At 46.9% G+C, this 21,221-nt stretch overlaps 6 protein-coding genes and 1 pseudogene across 6 annotated transcripts; 2 read left to right on the top strand and 5 right to left on the bottom strand.

The window, feature by feature from the left end:
- Positions 1-85: 85 nt before the first annotated feature.
- On the bottom strand, positions 86-2,052 carry LOC9654092 (protein DMR6-LIKE OXYGENASE 2). Its single transcript, XM_024669392.1, has 4 exons — positions 1,485-2,052; positions 1,085-1,338; positions 664-988; positions 86-520 (listed from the first exon to the last, which is right to left on the bottom strand). Exons 1-4 carry the CDS (start codon positions 1,740-1,742, stop codon positions 263-265), a joined length of 1,095 nt encoding a protein of 364 aa, XP_024525160.1. The 5' UTR covers positions 1,743-2,052; the 3' UTR covers positions 86-262.
- A 4,482-nt stretch (positions 2,053-6,534) lies between these two features.
- Positions 6,535-8,015, top strand: LOC9654863 (germin-like protein subfamily T member 2). The gene is made up of 2 exons (XM_002964578.2): positions 6,535-7,161; positions 7,965-8,015. The coding sequence occupies exons 1-2, from the start codon at positions 6,535-6,537 to the stop codon at positions 8,013-8,015; spliced, it is 678 nt and encodes a 225-aa protein (XP_002964624.2).
- On the top strand, positions 7,863-9,408 carry LOC9654091 (poly(U)-specific endoribonuclease-B). The gene is made up of 5 exons (XM_002964577.2): positions 7,863-7,909; positions 7,965-8,248; positions 8,311-8,931; positions 8,993-9,067; positions 9,140-9,408. The coding sequence occupies exons 2-5, from the start codon at positions 8,051-8,053 to the stop codon at positions 9,374-9,376; spliced, it is 1,131 nt and encodes a 376-aa protein (XP_002964623.2). The 5' UTR covers positions 7,863-7,909; positions 7,965-8,050; the 3' UTR covers positions 9,377-9,408.
- A 1,682-nt stretch (positions 9,409-11,090) lies between these two features.
- Positions 11,091-11,744, bottom strand: LOC9654090 (germin-like protein subfamily T member 2). Its single transcript, XM_002964186.1, has one exon. It carries the CDS (start codon positions 11,742-11,744, stop codon positions 11,091-11,093), a length of 654 nt encoding a protein of 217 aa, XP_002964232.1.
- Positions 11,745-13,030: 1,286 nt separating this feature from the next.
- LOC9654088 lies at positions 13,031-15,788 on the bottom strand (annotated as a pseudogene).
- On the bottom strand, positions 15,671-18,528 carry LOC112344456 (pentatricopeptide repeat-containing protein At4g02750-like). The gene is made up of 3 exons (XM_024669273.1): positions 16,356-18,528; positions 16,156-16,228; positions 15,671-16,105 (listed from the first exon to the last, which is right to left on the bottom strand). Exons 1-3 carry the CDS (start codon positions 18,505-18,507, stop codon positions 15,985-15,987), a joined length of 2,346 nt encoding a protein of 781 aa, XP_024525041.1. The 5' UTR covers positions 18,508-18,528; the 3' UTR covers positions 15,671-15,984.
- On the bottom strand, positions 18,517-20,669 carry LOC9654087 (AMSH-like ubiquitin thioesterase 2). Its single transcript, XM_002964183.2, has 15 exons — positions 20,565-20,669; positions 20,438-20,502; positions 20,294-20,369; positions 20,121-20,201; positions 19,969-20,066; positions 19,830-19,920; positions 19,724-19,770; positions 19,460-19,661; positions 19,312-19,401; positions 19,195-19,257; positions 19,070-19,144; positions 18,954-19,016; positions 18,850-18,902; positions 18,624-18,794; positions 18,517-18,544 (listed from the first exon to the last, which is right to left on the bottom strand). The coding sequence occupies exons 1-15, from the start codon at positions 20,655-20,657 to the stop codon at positions 18,538-18,540; spliced, it is 1,275 nt and encodes a 424-aa protein (XP_002964229.2). The 5' UTR covers positions 20,658-20,669; the 3' UTR covers positions 18,517-18,537.
- Between the last annotated feature and the right edge of the window lie 552 nt (positions 20,670-21,221).

The following is a 21,221-nucleotide window of genomic DNA, read 5'->3' as shown; positions in this document are numbered from 1 at the left end:
TCTTTTTAAAGGAGAGCTGCTAGGCAGTTTGGGAACCAGATTCGACACATGTCTGATATGCTAGGCTTTTCTTTTACGGCAGAAATTAAAAACTAGCTTTTTCCAACCTTTTCCGCGTATACTAGTATTTTTTTTTTTGTGCTTGTGTGCCATTGGCTACCTATATATACCTGTTGATCCTGTTGGTCGGTGAGTTTCCTGTTAAGATTTGTCTATATCGAGCGAGCTATGGCGAAACAAAAGGAAAGGTCGAGAGAGGTTTTTAGCTGCTGGCTTCCACGGTCGTCTGGACGCTGCGGATGCACGCCTTGCCGTCGAGCTTGGCGTAGAAGCGCTTCTTATAGTCGGAGAAGGTAAACTCCTTGTAGAGTGGCGGGTGGCTCTCGTCCAGCAGCTCCTCCACCGGCGACACCACCGTATTGAACGACGGGTTGTAGAAGAGCGCGATGGAAAGCCTGGGGCACTCCGAGTTGAGCACCACCCGGTGCTCGACGCTCTTGTACTTCCCGTTGCTCAAAACCTGCCCAAGGGGGATAAAAAAGATAAAGAATGACATGAGTGCGAGCCGAAGAATAAAACCAGATCTCTCTTTTTTGCACTTCTGTCCCTGTATCTTATGCTTGATTCTCTCGGACACAGGGAAGGACTTGAAAATCATTTTACCTGTAGCTGGTCTCCCACGTTTACAACGAAGGCACCGGGGAGTGGCTTGACAGGAATCCATTGACCCTCGTTGAGCACTTGGAGACCCGAGGTTGCGTCCTGGAGCAGAATTGTGATCCCTCCCACGTCCGAATGGCTGCTCAGGCCGAGAGCCAGCGCCGGATCGGGACAAGGCGGATAGTAATTGAGCAGGAGGAAGCGCTCGTTTGGTGTGCCGAATGCCGCGTCCAGGAACTCGGGAGAGAGGCCGAGGCTTTCCGAGAGAGCCCGCAATAGTGACTTGCAGAGAGAGCCCACTGCCTCGCTGTAGTTAACTGCAGTCTCCCTGGATGTGCAGAGAGAAACAGAGTAAGCCTTGGAGCTTTTGTAGAAATGGAGAGAAGCAAAACGGAGGAAAGTGTGGGTGGAGTGAGTGGCTTGCCTGTAGGAGGGAGGATTCGCCGGCCACGACGAGACGTTTTCTTCCGAGAGAGGATTGCAGGAGTGCCGGAGGTAGTCGCGCCAGTCGAAGGTTTTGTCCTCGTAAGGATTAAAGCTCGTCCCGTACATTGTCATCTTGGAAGACATGCTGGTGGCGTGATACACCATCTTCTCCTCCACCGGCAATTCAAAGAACTCATAGGCCACTTCTTTCATCTTCTCCGTCGTCGCCACCGGGACTCCGTGATTTGTCACCTGAGAAACAGACAAAAGGTGATTTTGGAGGAAGAGTTAGATCGGCGGACTGAAAACAACACATGTATATCCTAGCTGGAAGAAACATACAAAACTTTAGATCGCAGACAGCAAGAAAAAACAAGCCTTGGAAGAAAGATCCAAACCTGGAAAAATCCCCACTTTTGGCAGGCTTGTCCGATAGCCGCGATGGCCTTGGGCCTGTTGCCGCTGTTGCTGAGTTCCCGGAGGTCGATCACTGGAATGTCTTGTGTGTCGGGGCAAACTTTGGACTTGCACAAGCGCTGGTGCTCGGGCTGGATATAAATATCCGGGACGATACCCATACCACCATCCACCAGCACCTTAACACCTCCCAGATATGGACGCTTGTCTACTGTACTGCTCGCGCTCAAAACTCCCATGGCTAGCCTCTTTTACTCTTAACCCTCAACTTCACACACTCATGCAAGGCTTTGCTCGAACTGCATTTCTGCTTTATAGGCAGGAGAGGCAGGACAAGTCAAAGTATCAGGCCGTATGTCATGTACAGGGAAACGTAAAATAAGCGTATAGATATCACTAGAACGTAGAAAACACATAAAAGGAAGAAACTAAATGCATTTGGTAAGAAAGAGAGCGGGCTTACACTGACATGTTGATATCCCCTCTCCTTCTCGCCGCAGAAAAGCTATCTTGCGTGGTCTTCTGTGAGCCAGTAGTACACAATCCTGAAAAAAAATACACAGAGAGAGAGAGAGAGGGGGAGGGGGAGAGAGAGAGAGAGAGAGAGAGAGAGAGAGAGTGAGAGAGAGAGAGGGAGGGGATTAGTTTAACTCTTCGAGGCAAGAGAAGAGTGATCTACTTAAAATTCCACTTTCTGTAATCAGCTGTCAGCTCCTCCGGAATCCATGAGATCACCGCTGAGGCAGTGCATGACCCCACCCTGTGAGATCATCCTTGAAAGATCATCCGCCCGCTCTACACCGTCCAATTGTCTTTCTGGAAAACGAGCAGCGAGAGGATTGGTCTCTCCCGCGAAGAAAATGCGGCACATAGAAAAAGCCTCGACACTTGATTTTCAAAACCCGGAGAGCGTCCCACCTTTTCTCCATCGATGTAGAAAGGACTGCCTTGACAATGCCGTGCCAACCATCCTTAAAAACCCGAGACCCCCGAGCTCTCCATTCCAACTAAACTTCCAAAGCTTGCTTCTTCTTCCTTGTTGCTACTATGTCTTTTTCACCAGATCAGCCCCGCTGACAAACCGGGCAACCATGGATATGACTCGGATTGGAGCTCCCATCAATAGAGCATCAGAGAATGGAACTGCGGCCATGGAAGGCCTCCTCCTTTCTCCCGTCTCCTTCATCACCCTGTTTTTCTTCTCCGGCAAGTGGGTGTGACTGATAACGATGAAACACGAGGGAACTTAAAGACGAATCAGGCCATGGCAGTGTCATCAAGGGGGTGGTGAATGGTGGAGGGGAAGCAGCAGCAGTAATAGCAGGAAAAGTGGAAGGCGGATATTTTTCCGCACATTGTTGTAATTGTCATCCACAGCCACTTGCTCCATCCCTTTTCGAGCGGTGGTGGTGGTCTGCACGTCAACTTCATCTTCTGGGGATGTGCTCTTCATCTTCCGAGCAGCCGGAGCCAATCCGATTGACCCGACACTGTGGCCATTTGTCAGCTGACTGATAACCAAGCTTTGGTCGTTCAACTGCAAAAGAAAACAGAAAGCATGACACGAAAAACAACTTACCTACAGAATCGAAGAAAAAAGAACAAGAGACTTTTCTCGCAGGCCTTTGAAGTTAGCTTGCCATTCTCGGCAACGAGCTTCTCCAGCACCGAAGCCGCTGCTGCTTGCTGGAGTTTTAAATCATCCACCACTGTAGGCTCCTCCTCACAAATGCCGTCCTGGATTGAAAGTCTTGATACACAGAATCCATCACATTTTTTATGCCAACCTGGGCGTGATCATTTCGATGAGCGCGAGCTGCCAGGTCCAGCAAGCGAGCAGCAACATTGTCTCTTTCCTGTATCAAACCATCCACGCGACCTTGCAAGAACTCAATCTTGCATGGCATCCGAGACATATAAAAGAGAGAAAGGACAAATAGACTCCAAATCTTTGTGACGAGGCCTTGGATCTCTCCTCGAATGGCCTGCATTTCTTGCTGCCAGCCATTCTACTAGCACACAGGTGTCGTTGATCCAGGCGTGCCTCCTGGATATTAGCTTGTTTGAGCTCATCAACGCCCGACAGATCGATCCCATGGCCTGGCTCCTTCTGCACCAGATCCTCGTTAGAATTGCCAGATTTGCCCCCCTGTTTCTCTTTCTTCCGCTCTAGCACCGTTTAAATGGAAACTTATACTATGTTCCGTTATGATATTAAATTTATTTACCTAGATAAACTAAATTATAAGCGCCTGGAATTATTATTAGTTTCATTAATTAATATAGATCTTAATTATTTCTCTTCTATTTCTATACAGGAAAGATGAATCTTCCAACACACAAAGACCAGAAATCAGCATTTTCTATGGACACTCGTTACTCCCGATATCCAACAAGCATAAAAATTACAATATAATAGTTGAATATAGTAATCCTCAAAACTCTAGCTAGTTGGCGAATGAAAATCTTTGTGGATTTCTCAGCTGGGTTGTATGATAGAGCAGATATTCTCTGTTTTCTTGTGCGGACCTTTACTGTAAATCCTTGTAATTAGGCATATATAAAAATCCTTTCACCACCGACCTCTGCGTTGCAGCAGCAGCAAAAAAGCTCCACTCCCAGTGGAGAGTAGTGCGTGGCAATGTCTCTCAGCGTGGGGGAGCTGACACAGTCTTTCTTGGCTGCCTATAGATTGACACTTAGGCCGCGTTGTCATCGCCTTGAGCCATTGTCATGCTAGCTCTTTTCCAGCTAGTCTCCTAGCCATTTATCACTTTATGGCTGCATGGAAACTCTGTGCGCTTATCAGTACGAAGAACTTGACGAGCGAACCAGCCTTTTTCATGCGCCACGAGTTCCTGTTGAGTTCTTCTGGCCATGATGTACGGGTATGACTTCCTCGTGCTTGTGCTCTTTCTCGCGATGCGTGATTCCAGGTAGCAAAGAGGGGGGAAAGATTAATCTATACGGGAGGAAGATCGCTGCAGCATTGCGGGGATAGATCCCTAGCGGGCAGCAGCTGGGGCTGGATTTTGCCATGAGCAGCGTCAGAGGAGGTATCAATAGTACTCTCACTTGGTGCTTTAATTCTATCCAATTTTCCCATTGTTGTACTTTGGAAAGCTCTAGCTGGTGTTGCTCTCTCCCTCTTCACCAAGAAAGCTCTAGATGCTAATTAGAACAGCTATAGCCAAGCCAGCTCACCCAAAAGAAATGGCCTATTAACATATTATTTATTATTATGTCATTTATCTAAATGTGATCTTTTTTCTTATGTTATTTTTATTAACTTATGTTATTTTCTTGGGACTAACATTTCAGACATTAGTTTCGGTACAACAATTTGTTCAGGAACTCCATTAGCGTTCTTTTGCACCATTTTTTTAATACTTCCTCACTTAATTTTTTGAATATATGTAATATTGCATTATTTATATTTAAATGTTTTTTTTTGTGAATTCTTAATTTTTATGAATATTTTTTATTTATACATTATTAAAAAATACTAATTTATATATTGCTTATTATATCTGTTATTAAAAATTATGAATCACTCTGTGAGGTACACCACACGTACTTTGGGTGGAGGTTGTGCCAAAACATTGAATTACACTATAAGATATATGAATTTAAAATATATATGTGCTTCAATTTTTTAATGACTCCCAAAAACATGTTTAGATATGGTTTTTCTTTTTCAAGGATGTATGAATTCTTAATATGCCTCAAATTCTCTAACAAGGAGGATACATTGCTAGGTGGGCAGCTCAAGAAGCTCAACCTCTCCACAAATTTCTTATTGAGTCTTGACTAGCAACTATATACTAGGCAAGATCATTGTTTAGAGGAGCTTGTTCGCCTCTCCAGCCACATCCTTCCATTAATTTTCTCCCTAACAGCATTGTGGCAACTGGATTTGAGCAGCAATCTTTTGTCCAGCCACATTCTAGTGCCTAGCCTTGAGGCTTAATTGTTCAGAAGGTCAAGGATCTAGAGTGAGTGTGGGTGCTCACTCTAGATCCTTGACTTTGTGAACAATTCCCTCTTTGGTGAGATCCCAACCAGCATCAGTAATCTCTCCAACCTCACTGAGCTCTTGCTCGGCCTTAAGACTACACTACTTAGGTCCTTGGTTGACAGTATGCTATGGTAATCTCACAAAGCTTGACATCATTGGCAATTGGCTCACAAGTGAAATCCCGAGCTACCTTACAGATCTCCCCAAGTTTATGATCTTAGACATCAGCATGAAGTTCTTTGTGGGATCCATCCTTGACAAACTGTGACATGTGACATATGACTTGTATTATAATATTTATATGGGACATCCCACACTCATGGGTGCACAGGTGCACAAACACATCATCCACATGTGCAGCAATGTCATGTCCTCTTTTTTGCATGATTCAATTTAATCCACAATTTATGGAAATATAAAGCATTATAAAATCTTGTTGTGAGTGATTAGTGATTGATTTTTTTATGGTTTTCTTGGCTCCTAGAGATTTTGTATTGTTACAATTATGTTTAAATTGCTATATAATAATTTCATGTGCAATTAAAAAAAAAATTAAAATGTGCATGATTAAATAAACGATCCACCCATATACTATCAGATATTATTTGTCATAGTTATGTCTTATTGAATGATGTTTGTATAGATTCTGTTTTGTTTTTTAAAAATTCTTTGGTACGATAGATTGAGAAATATCCTAGAATATATTCCTAATTAAAACTTTTGTTAATTAATTGTCTTGGATTTTAAAATAGTAAAATTGGTCAGACGTGACGACCAACGAACCTTCCATCGAACTTTGGCAACCAGAAGAAACAAAATACACATTGATTTTGCTATTCAACATTGTAGGCTTGTACTTACTCGGCTTTCAAATTCTCCCTAGGAGTGCCACACGCGAAAAGCAACACCGTATTCCTTGGCATATATAATCCCACAAATCTCCCCAGCACCAATCCATTCCATCTCATTCATTCGATCAAAGCAATACAAGAGCTTGTGTGTCTATCGTAGCCATGGCTGTATCTAAATCCATAATCTTCGTGCTCTTCACATTCTTGGCCGTTTCCCTGGTTTCATCTGACCCAGATCCACTTCAAGACTTTTGCATTGGAGATCTAAGCGCCAGGCCGAGCATCAATGGCTTCCCATGCAGGAACGCGTCGCTCGTCACGGTGGACGACTTCATCTACAGCGGGCTCGTGAACTCCTCCAACACCACAAACATTGATCGCGCTGGCGCGACCTTTGGAACAGCACTGAGATTTCCGGGCCTCAACACTCTGGGACTCTCCATCGCCAGGCTCGATTTCCTTCCCGAGGGGATCATCCCTCCACACACCCATCCCAGAGCCTCGGAGATGGTGTACGTCGAGGAGGGGAGCGTCTACGCCGCCATTGTCACCGCGGACAACCGCTTGTTCGCTCGTGTGATGAGCAGGGGCGAGGTGATGGTGATCCCGCGCGGATTGATCCACTGGCAGATGAATGTCGGCCGGACGAACGCCAAGATCATCGCCACACTCAACTCCCAGTTCCCGGGAATCCAGTTTGTGGCGAGGTCCATGTTTGGGTCGCGGCCGGCGGTCCCTGACGAGGTGCTCGAGAAGACTTTCTTCTTGGACGCGGCTGCAATTGATCAAGTCCGATCCAACTTCTTGTGATCCTACATTTTCTTGTTCTTTGTTTTCGATATTCTTTTCCAAAACAATAAGAGATTGATTTAGGGTTCCTGGCCAGGGAGCTTTATCGTCTAAGAAGCAAGCCTTAGGCCCAATCGGCCACAACTGCTTTAGAGATACCGATACGCGGCCAACAACGAAAGGTAGTAGAAGAAAATTTCTCTCATTTTTTTAATTTCCAGAAGCGGCGGGGACTCGCATACGGATCATTTTCTTCTGAATGATTGTTTCTGATTCTTTTTCTTCCATTTATTTTGTGATTTTGGCAAGAAGATGACTGTTGACATGAACTGGGATGTTCGCCAATGAGCCGCACGCACTTGGGTGGGAAATTTAGCAATCATACCCGAACCTGATGTGTGGTTTCTGGTCTACTTACGAAACCATCGCCTCTGGGTGATACTGGACTAGGATAACAACGTTTCTGGCATATCATTCTGCAACCCCAATGGTTTGTGATTCTTCCCTTTTGTCTATAAAAGTCTGTTGAAGAACTTGACCGAGAATCAGTGGAGCAAAGTGGATGCCACATTGTATCTATACTATAGACGGCGGCCTGGATAAGGTATGAAGCAAGTGTATCCTCAAACAAAGCTAATGTACTTATTAAATGTTTATGTTTTGATTACATCCAATCTTGCTAAAAGCTTCCTTCCAGGCTTGGAGACGTTTTATTACACCAGAAGTTCAAGGAACGATTTTCAAGCAGGCAAGTTCCACTGTGTGTCGGTAGTTTGCTATTTAATGAGCTTTTGCAATCACAGGAAACCATGCGTTCTCAAGTGGAATATCCGAACGCGTTGGGCAACGCGTGAGCGACATTTATGTTGAAGTAAGGCGACGTGATAGCATGTCTTCCAGGGTATCATCAGAAGAGGGAGCTATGGAAGGACTTCTCAAGGGACTTATCAACATTGGCATTGAAGCAGTGCAAGATTTTGCCGCTGGAAACCAAAATGCGGACAATTCGCAGTCAAACGAGGCAGATTCGAGAAAGGAGGAAGAGGAGCAACCGAGATCCAGGTGGGATAAGCACAAGCATCAGCAGGTGAGATTTATCTTTAGACTACATAGATCTAGCGAGTGCTCTTCTCTTCTTTTCGTTTCCAGGCACCAGATGAATACAAGCAAGCTTTCAAGAGGAATGCAAGCGATCAGGACTATTCCGAAGGTGTAGACTCTTCGTCTATAAACCTCGAACCAACGGACGAGGAACTTAGTGACTACCGCGTTGCTTGCAGCCGGCTTTGGGATCTCGACATCGACCGCCTTGTTCCTGGCCGTGACTACGAGATCGACTGCGGGGATGGGAAGAGAGTCTACAGCAAGGAGGATATGGCTTCCAACGAGCTCTTCAGATTTGTCAGCCAGGACGTTTTCAAAAGGCCAACTTACGCCAGGTTCTACGCGCTGCTGGACAACTATCACGCAGATCAGGATGTTGCAGAGGAGTTCTCGTCGAGGGAAGAGCAAGAACAGATAGCTTTCGTGGAAGAGATAAGCAGGACGGCTCCAATCCAGTACCTGTTCAAGTACCTGGTTGCAAGCCGGGCCATCCAGTCGGACAACTGGGAGGAGTTCAAGCGGATGCTCCAGCGGCTATGGTTCGATCTCTACAGGCGAGATAACACGAGAGACTCCTCTTCGGCGTTTGAGCACGTTTTTGTGGGAGAGATCAAGGACCGGGAGAACAACGATGAAGAAGTCTCCGGCCTCCACAACTGGATCCAGGTATGCGTTGTTCTTCTCAACTCCGTGACGGTCGTGATGGCTTTTTTAACTCTCATTGTAGTTCTACATTGAAGAAGCAAAGGGGAGCCTGGATTATCAAGGCTATATACTACCAAGGAGGCGTGGTGGTGACGAGGTAGAAAATGGCTCTGGAGTGTTCTTGTTTTAACAATCATCTCCATCTTTCTTTTTTTTTGGAATTGTGCAGCCTGACTCGCATACCCAGCTTGTCACAGTCCAGTTCACTTGGAATGGTGCTCGCAAGCCAGCGTCAAGCTCTTTCATTGGAGTGAGTCCCGAGTTTGAGCTAGCGCTCTATACTCTTTGCTTCTTCTGTGGTGACGAAGACAATCATTTGGTTCTGGGATCCTATGGTGTAAACGTGAAGTGCTACAGGTATGGAAGAAATCGAATTGGTTCAGTATTTCCTATAGCTGAGGAATGAAAAGTTTCGTTTCCAAGTCTCTTCACACTTTACTTTTTCGCGAGAAAAAATCAATCTCTTATTGTTTTTGAAAAAAGAATAACTGAAAGAAATAATCATTGTTGGCTCGTACAGAGTTGGATCGGACTTGATCGGTCGCAACCGCGTCCAAGAAGGAAGTCTTCTCGAGCACCTCGTCAGGAACTGCCGGCCGCAACCCAAACATGGACCTCGCCGAGTTGAGAGTGGCGATGGTCTTGGCATTTGTCCGGCCGACATTTATCTGCCAGTGGATCCATCCACGCGGGATCACCATCACCTCGTCCCTGTTCATCACCACTTCATCACACGAGCGAACAACGGTTGTCCGCGGTGACAATGGCGGCGTAGACGCTCCCCTCCTCGACGTACCATCTCCGAGGCTCTGGGATGGGTCTGTGGAGGGGATGATCCCCTCGGGAAGGAAATCGAGCCTAGCGATGCAAAGTATTGAGGCCCGGATGTGCGAAAGGAAGATCGCGCCAGAGCGATCCATGTTTGTGGTGTTGGAGGAGTTCACGAGAGATGAAGTCGTCCAGCGACGCGTTCCTGCATGGGAAGCCATTGATGCTCGTGGCGCTTAGGTCTCCAATGCGGAGTGAAGAACACGAAGAATATAATTTTGGATACAGCCATATTGTTTAGCTACGATAGGGATAGAACTGATCACACAGGCTTTGATTGAATGAATGAGATGGAATGGAGTGGTGCTTGGGAGACTAGTTCTTTATACTTACCAAGGAGTTTTATAGCCGAGTTCAAAGTTATAATGCGAACCAAGAAGAGACAAAATTAACTTGACTACAATTGTAGAAAATTGTAATACATGCAAATATATATATATACCTTTAAAAAAATTGGTGTGTTCAACATTTATTTTATGAGTTAAACATATATGTTTAAACAATTCACATTTTACCATGCCCAAAACCAAATTATGTTTATGTTTGTAAATCTAAATTGACTGATGGATGTGCTCAAATGATCTTGCACTCCTCCACCTTTAGCCAACATTGTTACAAATAGATTTAATCAATGCCATGTGACGTAAATGTCATACCATGGATTAAAGCATTTTATTTGTAACAACTTTTCTTTGACTGCAAAGCTCAACAAGTCCAAGCTAGATAATTTGAAGATAGATTATTTGATCTTGCTGAGATCAATAGAATGCACTGGGGTTTGAAATTTCTTGTTCTCCCTTACATACTTGTGTTTCAGTGTTCTACAATTAATAACAAATAAAAATTATTGTGGCTTAGAATGATTTTTTCAAATAGGAATAGTTCATCTATTTAGAATACAAATAAATACTAGTGCAATATAATTTTAAACTAAATAATAAAAATAATTAATAGCATATAATTTATCCTTTCAAACCATTCTAACTTATAAAAAAAATTGTTATATCAAAATATCTATAGTATCATTAATTCTAATAAAAAAGAGAAAATTCATTTCTTGTAGGAACACTTTAAAAAACGTTTTTAAGGGTAATAAACATTAATATTGAAAAAAACTCGAACCAATTAAAAGTTTTTGGATATGAATTTTATGAGCAAAGTTTTGTTATATAATTTATTTTTGTTATTTTAAATAATTTTGAGATAGAAAAAAATAATTAAAAAGGAGAAACAAAACGTTTCAATGTTGAATTTGAATGTGCATTCAGTTTGGAAGGTCAAAGAAGATTAAATCAAGCAAACACGGATCGGACCTGATTGATGGTAGTGTTGTCGATAAAAAAGGTCTTTTCGAGCACCTCGTCGGGCACCTGGGGGCTCGATCCAAACATGGACCTCCCTACAAATTGCGTCCCCGCGAGCTGAGAGTTGAGCGCAGCAATGATCTTGGCGTTGTTCCTGCCGACATTCATCTGCCAGTGGATCAATCCACGCGGAATTACCATCACCTCGCCTCTGGTCAGCACCTGTGCAAACAAGCGGTTGTCCGCGGTGACAATGGCGGCGTAAACGCTCCCCTCCTCGACGTACACCATCTCCGTGGCCCTGGGATGGGTGTGTGGCGCGATAATCCCCTCGGGTAGCAAGTCGAGCCTGGCCATGGAGAGGCCAAGGGTGTTGATCCCGGGGAACCTCAGCACGGTTCCAAACACTGCGCCCGCGCGATTCATGGCGGTGATGTTGGCCGGATTCACCATTTCTCTGTAGATGAAGTCCTCCACCGTGACGCTGGACGCGTTCCTGCATGGGAAGCCATTGACGCCCGGTGATGCGGTGAGATCCGCGACGCAAAAGTCTTGGAGTGGATCTGGGTCGGAGACCACTGCGCTGGCCAAGAATGCGATGATCACGGTGCTCAGAAGCAGGATTGACGAAGCGCGCGCCATGGCCATGGATCTAAAACTCGAGCTCTCTGGAACGAGGATTCTCAAAGCAAGCTCGATAAGCTCTGGAACAATTGGGACGAGATCAAAATGATATGAGGATGGATGAATGAAACTGGAAGAATGATGAATGAAAATTGTGGTGAGGGGATGGGCTTTTATACTGAGCAATTGGGATGCTACCATACAACACGCAAGGGAGAATTTCAGTGAAGTGAGCCTACAGTTTTGTTTTGTCTTGTGTACGTTTGCATGGCAATTTTGAGGAAAACTCTTCTCCCCTGACCATATCACTGTCAAATTTGGCTGCCTTAATTGCATGGAGTCCACACTCTTCAATGACTTTGACATGGTCTCATACACTGTTGTTTATGTTTGGTCGACCTCATGTTGTCTAATCTCCCTATATAACAATTAAGATCTAAAATATCTTTTCTAATCAATCTTGTTTCAGAACATCAAACAATATAGTCATCTTTGCCAGCACCATTTCCTCCTCCTTTGGAATCTCCTCACCTGGTACGCGTAGCCAAGCACGCCAAACACAATCGCGGCCACAAAGATGAATCTCAGCACCTTTCTCCTGCTGAGCCCCACGCCTAGAAATCCCGACAGCGGCCTCCCCGGGAGATAGGATCGCAACCGGCTTAGGTGGGAGGACCGGGAAGGATGAGGCGACTTGGATCTTCGCCTCGGCCTCCCTCTCTACAAGTTTCATTCGTTATGCAAACAAATGTGTCAAGATTTTCTCTTCTTACCCTTTTCCTCTCGGGAGCTGGCTTCTCGGTGGCGACTTGGACATGCCGGTGGCCTCCTCCGAGCTCTGCGTGTTTTTGCAGAGCCATGCCCAGATAGTACTCCTTGAGCTGGTTCTGCAAGTTAGACATGGCAATGTGGGATCATACATCGATTGAATCTCACTGCTTGACGAAAGAGGAAGGATTTGAAAGCTTGGAGTGGATTCTAGAAAAAAAGAAGAGGAGGACAAGAGCGAGGGAGAGATTTACGCTACCTTTGGAGGCAATTCCACCTTGTGTTGCTGGAGCCATCGAATCAAGTCTGTCTTCTTCATGCTCATCAGGCGCTTCTCGGTCACGGCCGAGGGAGAGGTGAGCTTCTCCTCCCCAGCGGATCGATTTGGAACAATCCTCATCGCCCTTCGCTTTTTTTTCCCCTCTTCCCGGGAAAAAGAAAATCAAACAGTTACGAAAGTTAGCCTCGCATCACAGGAGTCTCGAACCCAAATCCAGTTTCAAAAAGAATTTTTTATTTTTTTTGGCAGAGCACAAAAAGTTTGGTTGTCAGTCAGGAAGATCGTGAAGATGGTCACTGGATGATCGTGATCGCTATGCTGGATAGTTCTCGGCGGAGGTAACCAGGGGGCAAAACATGCTGAGAGAGTCGCAGCCCAGGACGTCCTTGTACTCCCTGTGGATCCAAAACTGGTCATAGACTTCGCCATCGCGGCTCTTCTTGTACTCGAACAGCAGCGACGAGCGATTGAACGAGGTGAGCTTGGTGTAGCCAAAGTCGCAGTCCTGATTCAAGCTCCACGATGGCTTGCTCTCCGGGAACTGGCTCAGCCAAAACCCGCCGCCTCCCGCAACTACGTGAATCGTCCCGTTGAAAGTCCCCGAGTAGAAATCTTTCTCGTCACTGGCAGGAACTTGCTGCACGATGGAGAAGCGCCAAGTATGAGAGAAGATCCAGCTATGGGCAAAAACACGAAAGCACTCACGTTATAGACTGGATAGGTGCGCTCGTAGTTGTGGATGTGGCCGTAGAAGGCGAGGTCCACCTTGTACTTTTGCCACAGCTTCTCCAAGCTGTCCCTCTCGCCGGTGGTGGTAGCACGACGAGTAGCCGAGGACGCGGTGAGAGATGAATACCAGCCACGGCTGCTTCTGCCTGTCCGCGCTCCGGAAGCAATTCTCGAGGAACTCGTACTGCTCCGTGCCGTCGCGCCAGTCGTGCTCCGAGTCGGCGATGCAGAAGTGGAAGAGACCATAGTCGGTTTTATACCTTGCAAGGAAAAAAACAACAAAACTGTGAATCAGCTAGCTTTCTCTCGACTTTAGAACTACAAACCAGAATTTGTCCCTGTTTTGCACGGGCATGTTGAACACGGTTGGTGAAACAACACCACACTCGCCTCCCGAGTCGGTGCTGTTGTAGAAAGAGCCAGTGTTTGGCCAATCTCGCTCATGGTTTCCATTGATTTGAGCAAACTTTAGATCGACAAAAGAGAAAGAAGATTGTAAAATACCTGGCTGTTATGTAAGGAACTTTGGAAGACAAATTCTCAATCTGCTCCGTGAACTGATCCCACTCGGAGAGATATCCAGTTGCGTAGGATATGTCGCCAATGTGGAAGATAATGTCGATGTCGTTTATTTCGTTGTTAAGTGTGTCAGTTGTGTTCAAAGACCCCGGCTCCAAATCGAAGTACATTCTCGATCCATCTCGCTGGTGCTCTTGAATTCGCACAAGTTGGTTTTGTAAAGAGTTTTTTACGAAAAAAAAAAGGAAGAAAGAGAAAACAAAAAACTTGTACCGTGCCCATATCACCGAATATCACAACTCGTTGCAAGGATTCTTGGCCAGGAAATGGGGGTGAATGAAAGTACATCTTTGGGCTCATGACAAACGAGGCATCCTGCAGCACTTGGAAGCTATCCCTGCAGCGAAAAAAGAAAACACAAGAATGTTAAACTCGATGCATGTGATAAACTTACCTTGTGGTTGGCCATAAGTCCGTCATAATCCCAGTATGGCTCTGCCCAGGGTCTCGCCATCCGATAGTGGATGCCGGCGCTCCTTCAAAACAACTGTCGGTTAAAAAAAAATTAAAAAATCCATAGCTAACCCAACATACCTATCTCCACGACTCACTGACAGCGTGGTGGCCGGATGAGCAACAAAGGAATACTTGTCATCGTACGCCTGCCGTGTTAAATGGAGCTGCCTCGCTGGGAAGGTAATTGCTCGTCCAAGTCACAGTCATCTGTGAGATCCTGAGCTTCTTTGTTTGATATAACAGGATCGAGCGATGACAATTTACCTCGTTCCAAGCCCTTCCCTGAGCTAGCCTCGGGTACAAAGGCATCTTCAAGTTGTCAAAGGTGACCACGTTAGACACGGCGATCAGCACCGGCTGCTCAGTCGGAGAAGTTACAGATGTTAGATAGAGAGCTGCGATCATCTTACCTCCGCAAAGCCGGAGAACAAATCAAAAGAAAAGTTTGCGCGCTGGTTGATGAGACGGAACGTGAGCTGTCCACTGCCGCTGCTCACGTAGTCTTGCGACTGGTTTGCGTACTGAAACTGAAAGGACAAAACCGAAAGGTATTACGTCTAATGAATGACACCAAGAAGTAGTAGTACCTTGATGGGAGCGCTGCAGATGTAAGGTCCCCAAGCGGGTATTCTTGTCTTGACCACGCAGACGGAGGAGCTGCGAGCGATCAAATCCAAAGTAGAAGAAAACTCTTTTCAGTGTGAAGATTATACTTGAATACTGGTGGCGAGAAGACACCGATCCAGTCCTGGTCGCTCGCTCCAGAGGCCCTCTGGAATTGCACAAGGACGTTTCCAGCATGTTCTTTCTGAGGGACAGTAAAAGGAAGAATCAGTGTCCGTGAAACCATAAATTTTGCTACCTCCTTGCCAAGCACATCGGGAGAAGCTCGCACAGACGAAGAGTTGTCAATGTTTATCACGGCGCGATCAATCGGCAGTCTCGAAGGCAAAGGATGCTGCTGCGAGAACAACACCAAGGAGCAACAGTTAACAACAATGAAGAACATGATTTTCATTGTCGCGCAATTCCTACTGCAGCAATGCCCTGATATATATTTACGATGAAATGCCTTAGAATGTATATTTCCTGTCTAGATTAGAAAATGCGCTTTTCTTCTAATAATAACTCGTAAGAAACCTGTTTGCAGATTTTCCAACGCTTGAAACACTAGCTCTTACGAGCCACGTTTGCAATTCTGAGAAATAAAAACGGTTACCAGGCAATTGACCCAGCAAAACACAAACCATTACAAGTTTTGCGCATCGTAGAAAGCGAGAGCTCCGAGAAAATGATGCTAGCTAGCAAGAAAAAAGAAAAGCAAAGAAACAGAACCAATCCAGAAACAACGAGGGAAACCTTACGTACAGTTTTACGGATATGAGGTACCACCCTGTTTTCTAGCAGAGACCGCTATGCCCGTGTTGTCGACTTTTCTCGATTGTGTCAGCTCCAAAGTTCGAGGATCGCTTCCGCAGGTCTGCGGCTGCGTGAGAGGTGAGCTCGCAGACAAAGCCACAAGCGAACTAAGAACGAAGACAACCAGCGCGCAAGAAGCGCATTCAAGCTGCAGAACCTTGCGTTTCGTGAGATCCCAGAAAACACGAAGAAACTTACAAACACTGGATGGACAATTCGGGTACGAGCTCTCGCCTAGTTGTACACGAGCACGTAAAACGCGAGGTCCACCCTGTGCCATTTGCCAGAGCTTCTCAAGAAAGCAGAAAAAAAAGAAAGAATCCAAAGCAGTGCTAACCAACAAGCAAATAGTAGGCTTTGCTAAATGCTAGACAACAAAACGTAAGGCGACGTAGTACCTGGTCCCAAGCGCACGGCATTCTGTGCGATGCTAGCGGCGAGCTCCTTGTTGCCATGGATCCGGCACGCACCCAGCAATCCCACCCAGTCGTGGAGATCCGGCTCCAAAGGCATGCTCTCCATCAAATCCCTGGCATCCGCCAGGTACCCGGCGCGGCCGAGCACTCCGATCACGCATCCATACTGCTGCTTCTTGGGCCTCCAGCCGTGATCCACGCTCATCGCGCGCAAGCATCGCACAGCCGATTGGAGATTTCCGCCGTGGGCGTGCGCCGCCAGCACGCATGCGAACGTCGTCTCGTCCGCCCCGGCGCTCTCCATCACCATTCCCATGAAATAGGGCTCAAGAAGCTCCACGCTGGAAGAATGTGCCGCCAGCATGGCGTTCCACGAGACCACGTTCCGAGCTGGCATCGCGTGGAACGTCCGCGTGGCGGACGCCAGGTGCCCATTCCGGGCATATGCGCACAGCATGGCATTCCACGCCACCATTTCTCTTCCTGGCATTGAGTGGAACAACGCGACCGCGCTTGCCAGGTCGCTGTTTTGGGAAAACCCAGTCAGCATGGCTGTCCATGCGACAACGTCCACGTCAGGCATTGCGTGGAAGAGTTCCACGGCCTTGTCAAGATGCCCAGTCCCGGCATATGCTGCGAGCATCATTGTCCACGCGACGCGATCGCGCGGTCCGGGAATCTTCTCAAAGAGGTCTTGGGCTTGGGCGATTTGCGATGCCTGGATCATTGCCGAGAGCACGGTGGTCCACGACGCGAGATCTTTGCTGGGCATTATATAGAACAATCCCTTCGCCTCTTGAAAGTTCCCTTCTTGGGCACTTGCCGCTAGGAGCGCATTCCAGGAGAAAAGATTGTGGGCTTTCATTCGATCAAAGAGAGATTTCGTTTCTTCGATCCCCCGCGCCGCCGTGAGCATTGCATTAAACGAGATCACGTTGTGACAGGGCATCGTGTCCTCGAAGAACTCCCTGGCGCGATCGTAGCCCCCATTTTGCGCAATCGCCGAGAGCATCGCGTTCCATGACACAATGTCCCTCTCCTCCATGGAATCAAAGAGCCTCTGCGCGTCATCCAGACGCTCTTCCTGCGCGATTGCCGAGAGGAGCGAGTTCCACAAGATGAGATCGCGCTGGGGGGCGGATTCGAACACCCGCCTGGCCTCGTCCACATGCCCACTGGCGGCGATCACTGCCGTCCACGTGCCAAGATCCCGCTCGGGCATCCGCTCAAAGAGCTCGCGCGCTCTCTCGGCACTCCCGCGGCGTGCGTACGCATTGAGTAGCGTGTTGTAGGTAATCAGGTTTCGCGCATCCATTCCACGGAAGAGGGCGAGCGCGTGATCGATCCACCCGGCCTCGCCCAGCGCTCCGAGCATGACGTTGCCCGTCACGAGATTTCTCTCGGGCATGGCGTCAAAGAGCGCGATTGCCGATTTGAGGCGGTCGTTCCGCGCTAGCGCCGAGAGCATCGAGTTCCAGGATACGAGATCTTGCAGCGGCATAGCGGTAAGGATTCTCACGGATTCGTCCAAATGCCCGTTATCGGCATATGCAGATAGCATTGCGTTCCAGGTCGCGATGTCCCTGTGAAGCATGAGATAAAATATATCTCTTGCTTCCTTCACGTTTCCATATCTCCCAAGAACTGCGATGATTGCTGTGCTAGAGAAAGAGTCCGTGAAAGGCATCTGGAAATATATTCTTAATGCCCCGTCAAGATCCCCTATTCGGGTATATGCCGCAAGCATAGTGGTCAGTGAAATGATTCCCTGTTCGGGCATAGCATCAAACACCATTTTCGCATCATCCATTCTTGAAAACTTGAGAAACGCGGTGAGAATGCTAGTCCAGGAGACAAGATCACGGTCTGGCATGGAATCGAACACCAGCTTGGCCTCGCGAATATACCCGTTTCCGGCATATGCCGAGAGCATCAAGTTCCACGAGAAGATGTCCTTGGCGTCAATGGCATCAAACACGCGCCGAGCGTGATCGATGCCGCCGCACCTTCCATACATTTGGATGAGGAGGTTAGAAACAAAGACGCTTGGGGGCGAGTCCGCAAGAGAGCAATGTAGTTTCTTCGCATCCACTAGAGTTTTACATGACTTAATATGTGAGATCAAAGTGCTCATATTCTAACATGGTAGGAATGTCCAAAGTGTTCATATTCTAACATAGTAGGAATGTCCAAAGTGTTCATATTCTAGCATGGATGACTTTCAGCGAAAAGAAAAGAATTAGATGTTACCTCAAGTCGACTATATCGAATCTTAAGCTGGGATTCATGTAGACATGGGAACAGTGATCGTATATGGAGCCGCCGTTGGCCGGCTCGTCGTGTGGATGAAATCCTCGTTGGTCGCACTGCTGGATAGCTTCCATGCCGCCAGGCTCGGACAGCCGAAAAATGCCGAAGGACCTGGACGCGAAGGAAGGTAAGAAACTGGTAGAACAAACGAGAGGAAAAACGAGACCTTTCTTCGTCGGTGGGAGCCATGACGATCGCAATTGCCTCCTGCAGCATTACCTGCGCAAAAGAGCTTGCGATGAGCAGCCCGAAAACGCGAGTGTCTAGTACCTGGTAGGAGTAGTGCGTGTGAAGATCTATTGACGACATAAAACACGTTTGTGTTGGATGCGTCTGCGAAATGAAACATGGTTACGATCGTGCATTCTAATCTCAGGCGCACTTACGTGTATCCATCCAAGCTGGAATAGATTCCGTTTGTCTTGAACTTCGAATAGTTCCTCCTCGTTGACCGTTTGGCACTGTCAAGAAAAACTCTAAACGAGTAGCCCACAAAATCGTGAAGGCATACCGAATCTGACGTCGCTTCCTGCTTCGGGATAATCAGAGTTGTCACAGAAAACATACCCTTTTCCTGCAAAGTTACGGGTTCAAGTTAGCCACCACAAAGAAAAATTGGAGACCTTACAAGAAAACCGGCCAGGACTCCGCAGGTTTCCAAATTCTTTTGCGTATTGTGACGAGCTAGTGCAAGGAACTCTTCCATCATAGTCGGAGACTGCAAAGATATGGTTTAGTCCACACACTAAAAATGAAAAGGTAGAAAGAATACTCACAACGTATAAGTGCTTTGGTCCCTTTTCATTGGAAACCTTGGGAGACCCTGGTCTTGGATCAGCCACTGTAGTGGGCGGCAAGCATTGAACGTTTTGTACAGGAACCGGAACGGGAGGAGGAGCGAGCTGATTAACAAGATTGTACTGAGGTGGTAAGGCTGTTGGTTCTGACGAAGACACAGAGATGGAGTTCTGGTCAAAACTTTGCAAAAAGAATGAAAAAATATCAGTATACAAGAACGGTGCCGACCGAAAGCTACAGACCTTGGGATCTCGATATGCGATACATCAATATAGCTTGGGTACGTCACCTAGTAGAAACAGATAAGAATGATTCAGCGTCGTGACCTCGAATTTACTAAATGCTTACTTTGACAGGTTGCTCAAGCATCGGTTTCCTGCTGCTCGGCAACGTAAAATAAGAATGCCTAGAGAGCGTCTCATCTCTTGGCCTCACAGTTCTGAAAATTCAAAGCTTGGAAGATCGCCAATACATTTGCTTAGCTTACCCTTGCCATGTGTTTTGCCAGTTAGTCTGGAGACTGGTTTGCCATCTATTCTTTGCAGGATTGGGATCGTACTTATTGTACTCAAGAGACGCATTTCTCTGCACATAAAGCTCGTAGAAAAATCAAACTCTCAGAACTACGCACAGTCGTACCTTCACCGGGAAAGGAGCTTCCAAAGCTTTCTTGACAAGAGGCTTCAAGCTTTCCAGCTCGGCCAGCGCTTCCAACACCCTCTGCAAAGAAAAAAGAATTCAACTTCGCATAGAGTCGCCTCAACAAAAAAGCAAAGCAGCAGCAGAAGCTGCAAGAAGCAATCGCTCAGTACCTGCCGGAGAAGAGCCTTCTGTGAATCCGAAAAGCGCTTGTACTCATTGTGAGCTGGGATCGTGTCGATCACCAAGCTGAAACCAATGACATCTGGAGTATGCGTAAAGCGAGCCTTTAAAAAGAATCAAGAGGAGGCGCAAACCTTGTGAATCTCAGCAGGAGGATGTAGAGCTCGAGCACATTCTTCTCGCTCCTATAGATTCTCGCCTAGAAAGAACCAAATCCAATCGATCCCTTACTGCCCGATCAGACGAACCCTACCAGCATACCTGGCGCAGCAGATTATCGGCGATCCTGTAGTAGTGCCGCAGCGGCAGGCGCTGATTCACGTCCAGCTTGGGCGCGCTCGCCTCGATATTCATCGCTCTCCCCCCTCAAACCTTAGGGCTACCCTGTTCTTCTCGCCCTTGATAGACCGTTGACCAAAAGCGTGGACCGGCTGACGTTGACCTCCTCGTTGACCGTGTTCTGTCTTTGTTTTTTTGTGTGTGTATGTGTGTGTGTGTGTGTGTGCATTCTGCCACACAAGTCCTCGAAGCGTGTGTTTGGCTATGGTGTGGACCTGAGCTCCACCACCACTGCTGCGCCACTGCCACCACCTCCACCAACGCATGACATCAACCATCCAACCACAGCCCTCAAGCCAAGGGATAGCACAGATCCAAATCCAACCATGGAGGTAAGAATTCTTTTAGGAATTTTTTTTTGGGGGAATCTCTCCTCCAGTCTTCGTCTTGCCTTGCCTAGAGCAGAGTGATTTCATGGGCAAAAGTTTGAATTTGATTCCATAAAAGAAGAATACTTGGAAAATATGGAATAACTTTTGCTGTTGAGATTCAAGAGTGGTGGCTGGTTTCTAGCCTTCCACAAGCGGCCAAGCGACTTGACATCTTCGAATTTCAATCAGGTTACAAACAAGTACCCTG

This window comes from Selaginella moellendorffii, unplaced genomic scaffold (genome assembly GCF_000143415.4).
Source record: "Selaginella moellendorffii unplaced genomic scaffold, v1.0 SELMOscaffold_4, whole genome shotgun sequence".
NCBI classification, from domain to species: Eukaryota; Viridiplantae; Streptophyta; class Lycopodiopsida; order Selaginellales; family Selaginellaceae; genus Selaginella; species Selaginella moellendorffii.
The sequence above is the reverse complement of the archived record's forward strand: the minus strand, read 5'-3'. Positions and strand labels throughout refer to the sequence as shown.